General features: G+C 41.8%; 1 protein-coding gene across 2 annotated transcripts in view; it reads left to right on the top strand.

Annotated features, from left to right (window-relative positions):
- lmo4b (LIM domain only 4b) overlaps positions 1 to 7997 on the top strand; it is a 50594-nt gene extending 42597 nt beyond the window's left edge. For both annotated transcript variants that reach the window (XM_042322577.1, XM_042322578.1), the window contains exon 5: positions 6698 to 7997. In XM_042322577.1, coding sequence (XP_042178511.1) covers positions 6698 to 6706 — 9 coding nt within the window. In that variant the 3' untranslated portion in view covers positions 6707 to 7997. The remainder of the gene's footprint in view (positions 1 to 6697) is intronic.
- Positions 7998 to 11629: the final 3632 nt, after the last annotated feature.

Raw genomic sequence — 11629 nt, 5'->3', positions numbered from 1 at the left:
GGTATGGTGGTAATATGGTGAGGTCCCTCAGTTTGGTGGTAATATTGTGAGGTCTCTCAGTTTGGTGGTAATATGGTATGGTGAGGTCCCTCAGTATGGTGGTAATATGGTATGGTGGTAATATGGTATGGTGGTAATATGGTATGGTGGTAATATGGTATGATGGTAATATGGTGAGGTCCCTCAGTATGGTGGTAATATGGTGAGGTCCCTCAGTATGGTGGTAATATGGTGAGGTCCCTCAGTATGGTGGTAATATGGTGAGGTCCCTCAGTATGGTGGTAATATGGTGAGGTCCTCAGTATGGTGGTAATATGGTGAGGTCCTCAGTATGGTGGTAATATGGTGAGGTCCCTCAGTATGGTGGTAATATGGTATGATGGTAATATGGTGAGGTCCCTCAGTATGGTGGTAATATGGTGAGGTCCCTCAGTATGGTGGTAATATGGTGAGGTCTCTCAGTATGGTGGTAATATGGTGAGGTCCCTCAGTATGGTGGTAATATGGTGAGGTCCCTCAGTATGGTGGTAATATGGTGAGGTCTCTCAGTATGGTGGTAATATGGTGAGGTCCCTCAATATGGTGAGGTCCTCAGTATGGTGGTAATATGGTGAGGTCCCTCAGTATGGTGGTAATATGGTGAGGTCCCTCAGTATGGTGGTAATATGGTGAGGTCTCTCAGTATGGTGGTAATATGGTGAGGTCCCTCAATATGGTGAGGTCCCTCAGTATGGTGGTAATATGGTATGCTAGCTAGCTAATACATGACTGTGTTTGTAGCTTGAGCACTGGAGGTCGTTGGCCAGTTGTTCTCAAACTGGGATGCCACTTGTCACTCCCGTAGCCTGAGAGAAAGACTGTAACATGTTGACCTAAAGGTCTTCGTCAGGCTTGAAACCTGCCTAACGTAACCCTCTGTCTGTCAGCTAATGAAACCTACCACAGCTAACACAGTAACCAGCTCTGTCTGTCACAGCTAACACAGCTGAATGACAACTAGCTTGAACACAGAACACAGCTTGTAGCTTTCCTCATCTTTTGTTTTGTGTTACTGAAACAAAAATCAAAACTCAGCACCTTTTATTTTATACAAGATATAAAAGATAATATTAGAAAACTTTCAAATGAAATAACAACGACATCATGAATCAGGGAGTTTTTTTGTTTGTTTGTTTTGTTGTTAAAAAAAACACGTCTCTTCTAGTTACTTCCTGTATCCACACAGGTTACCTGTAGCTGTCAGGGCTTGGGTCAGACGAGGAAAAGTGCAGTGTCATTCAATCGGGAGCGAATTTGTTACAGTGACTATCATCCCCTTCAAAGAATATGACATTCTATGCCAAGCCAGACACCAGGAAACAAGGGGTGTGGCTGCAGGCAGCTATAAAAACCTAATTATTTCCCACAACCTTTTTCATACTTATGATTATGTATTGACGACATTGATTCATTTACTCTTTACTGAAAGCAGCGCTGCAACAGATATTACATCTTATTGACCAAAGATGAATTTTAATTTTGGATGGGGGGGGTGATAGATTTTTCCATCATTCGGTTGGTTTTCCATCATGATGAGAGGCAGTAGGGCCTGCGTCGATTCCAGTACCAGGTCTGAGACGTGACGGTGCAAGCCCGCGGGTTCATCACAGATCTCATGCTGTTTTGTCGATGACGAAAAGCCTTTTTTTGTAACGAAATGATGCTTATAACAAGTTATAAGGCTGTAAATGTTTTTTTTCTTTTTCTTTATTTAACAACTTCCCTTTACCTTTATTTAACTAGGCAAGTCAGTTAAGAACAAATTCTTATTTTCAATGACGGCCTAGGAACAGTGGGTTAACTACCTGTTCAGGGGTAGAACGACAGATTTCTACCTTGTCAGCTCGGGGGTTTGAACTCTCAACCTTCCGGTTACTAGTCCAACGCTCTAACCACTAGGCTACCCTGCCACACTAGGCTACCCTGCCGCACTAGGCTACCCTGCCGCACTAGGCTACCCTGCCGCACTAGGCTACCCTGCCGCACTAGGATACCCTGCCGCACTAGGATACCCTGCCGCACTAGGTTACCCTGCCGCACTAGGATACCCTGCCGCACCAGGCTACCCTGCCGCACTAGGTTACCCTGCCGCACTAGGCTACCCTGCCGCACCAGGCTACCCTGCCGCACTAGGCTACCCTGCCGCACTAGGCTACCCTGCCGCACTAGGCTACCCTGCCGCAGTAGGCTACCCTGCCGCACTAGGATACCCTGCAGCACTAGGATACCCTGCCGCACTAGGCTACCCTGCCGCACTAGGCTACCCTGCCGCACTAGGATACCCTGCCGCACTAGGCTACCCTGCCGCACTAGGATACCCTGCAGCACTAGGATACCCTGCCGCACTAGGATACCCTGCCGCACCAGGCTACCCTGCAGCACTAGGATACCCTGCCACACTAGGATACCCTGCCGCACTAGGATACCCTGCCGCACTAGGATACCCTGCAGCACTAGGATACCCTGCCATAGCGATGAGTAAAACGTTTGTGTAACATTCTATATGAATATTCGCCGTTTCATAAAATGCACTATAACACACAACATAACGTTACAAATGAACTTCTAATGCATTATGAACAGGCTAGTCATAGAGATGCTACCAAAGTTCCAGCTATTAGTTCTGCTATTTGGGGCTTGTCCTGGTTTAGGGTTTTTATCCCCACACCCCCACCCCCCCTCCAGCTGAAGCAATGTCAGCCAGACCACCCATTTACTCTACAAACATAATAACATTAGTTTAATGTTATATAATGACGTTAGTATAACATTAGTTTATTCCCCTCTTTCTGTCTGTCGTGCCAGTAGGTGCTCATATCGTTGGGTCATAACACAGTTTTATTAGTGCTTCATCTGGGTGTATCAGAGGACATTTTGTGTGTGTGTGGGTCCGTCCCGTTGCGTGAGTTGACTGCGTGCGTCCCTTTGTTCGTAGTGTGTGTGTTTGTCTGTGTGTGTGTGTGTGTGTGTGGGGGGGTCTGCCCCGTTGCGTGAGTTGACTGCATGCGTCCCTTTGTTCGTAGTGTGTGTGTGTGTGTGTGTGTGTGTGTGTGTGTGTGTGTGTGTGTGTGTGTGTTCAGTAAGGGGAGGAGCTGTGCTCTGAGAACATCTGAGTCTTACTGAAAGAGAGGAGTGATATTGTTGGGAGTAGGACCATACATTTATTACCTTGAGTGGAGCTGCGAGGGAGCTCCCTCCCTCCATTAAGCCCTCCTCCTCTCCCTCCTCTCCCTCCCTCCATCACCAGGCCTTTTAGGGCCTCGTCACTTATTTTTTATTTTTTTTACAAATCAGCACTAAGAGCAGCTCACATTCAAATTGAAAGCCTTTGCATTATCTGGCTTAATTTTAAATGTCTGTTTAAGCCTCACGCTCACCCCTCCACCACCACGTCTCTCTCAACACGCGGGCTGCAGTAAATATGAGGACTCATTGTTTATTGATGCTTCAACATCAATTGCAGTGAAACCAGCTGAATTATTAATGCTAAAATGCAATCTGAATATTGGCTCCGGTGCTTTAATTATAGGAGCGAGAGAGAGAATTATTAAACACACACACACACACACACACACACACACACACACACACACACACACACACACACTTAAAGTGATCTTGCTGAGGAGGCATTTTATTGAATGTATATTATTTTCCCGTATTGGGATGGATCCAGGATGCATTCAGGAGAATATTATTTTCCCGTATTGGGATGGATCCAGGATGCATTCAGGAGAATATTATTTTCCCGTATTGGGATGGATCCAGGATGCATTCAGGAGAATATTATTTTCCCGTATTGGGATGGATCCAGGATGCATTCAGGAGAATATTATTTTCCCGTATTGGGATGGATCCAGGATGCATTCAGGAGAATATTATTTTCCCGTATTGGGATGGATCCAGGATGCATTCAGGAGAATATTATTTTCCCTTATTAGGATGCATTCAGGAGTATAGGACCCCTAATTGTGTGTGGCCTTCCTCCTCCTATTCAGTTTTAAAGAACAGTACTTTAGCAAACACAGAGTGGTTGTAACACTTCCAGCAGTCTCAACAGCACAAAACATTGTGTGATTTTTCTCGGTGACATAATTGGTGTTGTCGGTGGCGACGGCAACACAGCAGTGTCGGCGGTGGCAGCGCAGGACATTTGATGCTCATTTATTAAGTAGCTTCCCGGCTTCACCCTAATCACTTTGTTCAGGACAGACAAATAACCTTTCTTTCTCATCCAGTGCCTGAACTCTGGGGAACCAGACCGTCCCAGTCAGCTACAGCACTCTAATTAGCCCCAAAGTGGGGCTTCATAATTACTAATAGACTAAAGCCTTCTCAGTGGTTGCAGCGAATTGAAGAACAGGGGTTGTAAATTGCCCCCTAGAATCTTTAAAAAAAAAATATTAAAAAAAGAGATATGGAGAGAAAAAAAGTTCTGACTGTTCTGACAGCAGAACAGAATAGAATGGTTCCTCAGACACATTCTAATTGTCTTTGTTCCTCTGTATTTTTCTACTTCACAAAGAACTTTGTCAATACTCTTGGGATTGTGTTTGTTAGAGCGTCGTTTTAGTTATAAGAAAACATACTCACTTTTTATAAATGTGCTTTAAAGTTAATGCAGAGGAAATAGGGCAGCAGATGGCTCACAAAGCCTCACTGATCAATAAATGAAGTGCAGGCTTTAAAAGGAGCTGACAAAAGTGAGTAGAATCTTCATAAGACAGACACAAGAAATATAGAGGCCATTTTGAAACATTGATTCTGTATGACTGAGAAGAAGGAGGCTAAGGGAATGACAAGGGGAATGGCAAATAAGAATGTCACCATATGAGATTGGCAAACACAGTGAATTGAGAAATCACGTAACTAAGTTAAACAAAAAAGAAGAAGAAACTATACCACGGAACAAAGATAAATTATAGAAAGAATGATAGTAAAAAAGCTCTGGAATACATTAAATGAAATTCTAGGTAGAAAAGCTAACTCAGCTCCATCCTTCATTGAGGCTGATGGCTTGTTCATAACAAAACCCTTTGATATTGCCAACCACTTTAATAACTTTTTTTGTATGATTAGCAAACAGGAATGACATGCAAACAATTGATATCATTGCTATCATTGATCATAACATATTGCTTGAAAATATAGCATCCTCTGCCTTATCATGGATGGACAGTTACATAGCTAATAGAACACAGAGGGTTTTCTTTAATGGAAGCCTCTCAAATGCAAATTTGGTTAAGTGTGGTGTACCGCAGGGCAGCCGGCTTGGACCATTAATGTTTTCTGTGTTTACTAATGACCTTCCACTGACCTTGAATCAAGCCTGTGTGTCCATGTATGCTGATAACTCAGCAGTATACACATCAGCTACAACAGTAAAATAAGTAGCTGACACCCTTGACATACCCTTGACACACCCTTGACACACCCTTGACAATTTTAGAATGGGTAACTAGCTATAGGCTGTTGCTAAATATCTCAAAACTAAAAGCATATTTCTTGGGACAAATCACTCGCTCAACCCTAAATGGATCTATTATGGATATTATGGATCATATGGATCTATTATTGAATAAAGTGTCTATTGAGAAACTTGAGACTAAACTGCTGGGTGTCCTCTTTGATATCAAGCTATCATGGTCAAAACATATAGACTAAATGGATACTAAAGCGGGAAGCGGTCTTTCCATCCTAAGGTGTTTCACGATATCCCCGTTAAACCAGACAGACCCTAGTTTTGTCGCACCTGGACTACTGTCCAGTTGGGTGGTCAGGTGCCGCAAAGAAGGACGTAAGCAAATTCCAGTTGGTCCATAACAGAGCAGCACGTATTGCACTTAGTTGTATACGGAGGACGAATGTCAATGACATGCATGTCAATCTCTCCTGGCTCAAAGAGATTGACCCGCATCACCATTGGTCTTTGTGCGAGGTATTGATGTGTTGATGATACCGAACTGTCTGTTCAAGTAGTTGACACACAGTTCGGACACTCATCGTTACAACACAAGGAAAGTAGGATGGAACACAAGACATGCAACCAGAGGTCTCTTCACGGTCCCCAGGTCCAGAACAGAGGCTGGGAAACACACAGTTATAATAGAGCCATGACTGCATGGAACTCTCTGCCACCCCAGATAACTCAAGCTACCCATAAAACCAGATTTAAAAAATACCTTATACGGTATGACGGGGAATGTGAAGAGACACACAGACAGTTGTATGCATTTTGTATTATATTTTGTATTGTATTATGTAGTGATATGTGATACTTGGTTGTGATACGACTGTGACATGTGGTTATCTTTAGATGAATGCACTTGCTGTTGGTCGCTGGGAACATCTGCTGAATGACTAAATTGTAATGTAGTGCTATGTTCATTTATCTTTATGTATTTTATTTGTTGTGTTTTGTTTCCTGTTTGGACCCCAGGAAGCGTAGCCTTGGCGACAGCTAATTGGGGATCCTAATAAATACTAAATACGAAATATCAGTAAGACCCGGAGAAGTGAAGATTGTTAATTATTGTTGTTTTCATGTATCTTTTTTGTCGATTTGAATTTCCAGTTAAACTTATTATGCCCTTTTTTTTCTAAATTTCTCAACATTCTGCAACTCCTAACTTTTCTTCTCTTTGTCCCTGTCTCTCAGGTGTGTTAGGAGTAAGGTGTGCAAGAAGCAGGATGCGTGCCTTCATTTTAACCCTAGCTTATTGTCACCCACTACTTTCTGGATCCCTGTACCATCCCCCCTGCCCTGCCCTGCCCTGCCCCCAGCCCCTCCCCCCCTGCTCTCCAGGCACCCAGACTCTTACCTGAGCCCCCAGGCAGCCTCCTCAATCTACCAAGACCCCCGCTTCTCTCTGTACAACACCCGCCCTCATCCCCCCCTACTCCCTTTTATGGGAGGACATACCCCCGCTTCTCTCTGTACAACACCCACCCTCGTCCCCACCCTAACTCCCTTTTATGGGAGGACATACCCCCTCACGCTTATGATACGCCTGAGATGTGATTCTGAGGACTCCATGATTCTGACACTGGACTAAAAGGAGACTTGATCAGAACTGGAGGGACACTGAGAAAGAGAGGAAGAGGAACCGATTTGAGGATGGACAGAACGAGACAAAGAAAGAGAGAAAAATACAAAATGAAGCTAATCAAGTTGCGGTTGTTTTTCAAATCTGCACACAGTTGTACATTTGTTTTTGTTTTTAGTATCGGGGAAAGAAACGACTGTCTCCTTTTAATGTATCCCTCTTCTTTTTACCTCCTACTTGCCTTCCAACCTGATATTCGCTTGTTCATTATTTGAAGTGTTGTGAAGAGACTGTGTTTCTATTTTGGTGGTATATAAAACAAGACTAGGTTAAAAAGTATCCGTGGCTTTTTTGTGGAAACGTAATACCATTATGATGAGCATTCTCTTGGTGTATTTGTAAAACTACCATGTATGTATGCATGTAAATGTTTTTGTCCTGACGTGGCTCACAGTACATTCTGCTCCTGACACAGCCTAATGGACCATACAGACCATAACGAATGTGGGCCGTGTGCAGCAGGTGTCTGTCCTATCGCCTCTAACCACGGCCGTCAGTTTCTGTTCATTTACCGACGATTCTACATGTAGAATCACCACCGCTCATCGACACCTAGCAGATGATCTACTGCACACAGCCAATGTTGGTGTTGGTCTTTCCTGTCCTTAACCCCGACTCCTCTCCTCGCAACCTAAACCTGAACCTGAACCTAAACCTAAACCTGAAGCTGAACCTGAACCTAAACCTGAACCCAAGGCTTAACAAAAGAAAGATGTTCAGAGTCACTAATGTAGAGATTTTCACCAACCCTATAAATTCATGAATGAAAGAAAAATCTATTTGTGATATTTTCAGAGACATTTGCTCCAGTATGGTGTATTTGATTAATAAAAATAATTATGATACAGAAAAGCTTCCTCAATTTACTGCTGGCAGTTCTACACTTTGTTTTACCCAACATATTCCATCATTTATTCAATTTTACACTTGGCAGTCTGCCAGTGATGAAAATGACAGAAGTTGGCTTGAACTTGGGTAGGCTACATATCATATACTTTATTAGTTCTGTGTCTTAATTAAACTCCATTTACTATAGGTCTTGAGGGATTTCAGTTCTTATTTGACTGTAATTTACCATATGGTCATCCTGGTTTGTTTTTCATTACATTTCCGTAGATAATTTATTTTCAACAGACCTGTTTTTAGCCCAAACGGAACGAGATAACTGCATTAACTCTCATTCATTGTCCAGACACTCCTCTCTTTTTAATGATAGGCCTTCATTATGAAACTACTCACATTACGAATATAGAAAAAGATGATTTCTGCACAGCCGTTATCAGTTCTGATGAGGAGGAGCATCTAACTCAACTGAAAATGGATAAACATGTTTTTTCTCTCCTTCCTGATCAAATTAACATTTTCCATTTATCAACTCTATTACTCTGTTAGGTCATCAACTCCATTACTCTGTTAGGTCATCAACTCCATTACTCTGTTAGGTCATCAACTCCATTACTCTGTTAGGTCATCAACTCTAATACTCTGTTAGGTCATCAACTCTAATACTCTGTTAGGTCATCAACTCTAATACTCTGTTAGGTCATCAACTCTAATACTCTGTTAGGTCATCAACTCTAATACTCTGTTAGGTCATCAACTCTAATACTCTGTTAGGTCATCAACTCTATTACTCTGTTAGGTCATCAACTCTAATACTCTGTTAGGTCATCAACTCTAATACTCTGTTAGGTCATCAACTCTTACTCTGTTAGGTCATCAACTATAATACTCTGTTAGGTCATCAACTCTAATACTCTGTTAGGTCATCAACTCTAATACTAGGTCATACTCTGTTAGGTCATCAACTCTAATACTCTGTTAGGTCATCAACTCTAATACTCTGTTAGGTCATCAACTCTTACTCTGTTAGGTCATCAACTATAATACTCTGTTAGGTCATCAACTCTAATACTCTGTTAGGTCATCAACTCTATTACTCTGTTAGGTCATCAACTCTAATACTCTGTTAGGTCATCAACTCTAATACTCTGTTAGGTCATCAACTCTAATACTCTGTTAGGTCATCAACTCTAATAATCTGTTAGGTCATCAACTCTATTACTCTGTTAGGTCATCAACTCTACTCTGTTAGGTCATCAACTCTAATACTCATCAACTCTTAGGTCATCAACTCTAATACTCTGTTAGGTCATCAACTCTATTACTCTGTTAGGTCATCAACTCTAATACTCTGTTAGGTCATCAACTCTAATACTCTGTTAGGTCATCAACTCTAATACTCTGTTAGGTCATCAACTCTAATACTCTGTTAGGTCATCAACTCTATTACTCTGTTAGGTCATCAACTCTAATACTCTGTTAGGTCATCAACTCTAATACTCTGTTAGGTCATCAACTCTTACTCTGTTAGGTCATCAACTATAATACTCTGTTAGGTCATCAACTCTAATACTCTGTTAGGTCATCAACTCTATTACTCTGTTAGGTCATCAACTCTAATACTCTGTTAGGTCATCAACTCTAATACTCTGTTAGGTCATCAACTCTATTACTCTGTTAGGTCATCAACTCTAATACTCTGTTAGGTCATCAACTCTAATACTCTGTTAGGTCATCAACTCTAATACTCTGTTAGGTCATCAACTCTATTACTCTGTTAGGTCATCAACTCTATTACTCTGTTAGGTCATCAACTCTAATACTCTGTTAGGTCATCAACTCTAATACTCTGTTAGGTCATCAACTCGATTACTCTGTTAGGTCATCAACTCTAATACTCTGTTAGGTCATCAACTCTATTACTCTGTTAGGTCATCAACTCTAATACTCTGTTAGGTCATCAGCTCTATTACTCTGTTAGGTCATCAACTCTAATACTCTGTTAGGTCATCAACTCTAATACTCTGTTAGGTCATCAACTCTAATACTCTGTTAGGTCATCAACTCTATTACTCTGTTAGGTCATCAACTCTAATACTCTGTTAGGTCATCAACTCTAATACTCTGTTAGGTCATCAACTCTAATACTCTGTTAGGTCATCAACTCTAATACTCTGTTAGGTCATCAACTCTATTACTCTGTTAGGTCATCAACTCTATTACTCTGTTAGGTCATCAACTCTAATACTCTGTTAGGTCATCAACTCTAATACTCTGTTAGGTCATCAACTCTAATACTCTGTTAGGTCATCAACTCTAATACTCTGTTAGGTCATCAACTCTAATACTCTGTTAGGTCATCAACTCTAATACTCTGTTAGGTCATCAACTCTAATACTCTGTTAGGTCATCAACTCTAATTCTCTGTTAGGTCATCAACTCTATTACTCTGTTAGGTCATCAACTCTAATACTCTGTTAGGTCATCAACTCTAATTCTCTGGTAGAAGTAGTGGAACATATATCTTTGAAGATTCAATTACCGCCGAGAGAGAGAAGGTAGAGAGTGAGAGAAGACAGACAGAGTGGGTAGAGAGAGAGAGAGCGCACGGGTGGAGAGAGAGTAAAGCCCCTTGAATTGAATTGAATTGAATTGAGAGAGAAGACAGACAGAGAGGGTAGAGAGAGAAGGTAGAGAGTGAGAGGAGAGAGAGAGAGAAGGTAGAAAGAGAGAATACAGACAGAGAGAGAGAAGGTAGAGAGAGAGAGAATACAGTCAGAGAGGGTAGAGAGAGAGAGAGAGAGAGAGAATACAGACAGAGAGGGTAGAGGGAGAGAGAGAGAGAGAGAGAGAGAGAAAGGTGTCTCCATAGCAGGCACAAATTGAATGGGCTATTTGTAGAACATATGTCTTTGAAGTGGTTGTATACCTAATAGTTGTGAGGACACTGGTGATGGCTACTATGCTGCCATGCTTATCCACAATGGCTAAGTGATTCCCAAATTACACCCTGTTCATATATAGTGCACTACTTTTGACCAGGGCCCATAGGGCTTTGGTAAAATGTGTATCTTTTCAGCATACGTCTTCGGGGCATGGACTCTACAAGGTGTCGAAAGTGATCCACAGGGATGCAGGCCCATGTTGATTTTTTTCCCAATGTTGTGTCATATTGGCTGCATGTCCATTGGGTGGTGGACCATTCTTGATACACACGGAAACTGTTGAATGTGAAAAACCCAGCAGCGTTGCAGTTCTTGACACAAACCGCTGCGCCTGGCACCTACTTGATATCGTACCCCGTTCAAATGCACTTAATTCTTTTGTATTGCCTATTCACCCTCTGAATGGCACACATACACTATCCATGTCTCAATTGTCTCAAAGCTTCAAAATCCTTCTTTAACCCGTCTCCTCCACTTCATCTACACTGATTATTGGATTTAACAAGTGACATCAATAAGGGATCATAGCTTTTCACCTGGATTCACATGGTCAGTCTGTCATTGAAGGATCTGCAAATAAATTCATTAAAAATCCTACAATGTGATTTTCTGGGAAAAAAATTCTCATTTTGTCTGTCAGAGTTGAAGTGTAGTACCTATGATGAAAATTACAGGCCTCTCCCATCTTTTTAAGTG

Source organism: Oncorhynchus tshawytscha, linkage group LG05, assembly GCF_018296145.1.
Source record: "Oncorhynchus tshawytscha isolate Ot180627B linkage group LG05, Otsh_v2.0, whole genome shotgun sequence".
Lineage (NCBI taxonomy): Eukaryota > Metazoa > Chordata > Actinopteri > Salmoniformes > Salmonidae > Oncorhynchus > Oncorhynchus tshawytscha.
The sequence above is the reverse complement of the archived record's forward strand: the minus strand, read 5'-3'. Positions and strand labels throughout refer to the sequence as shown.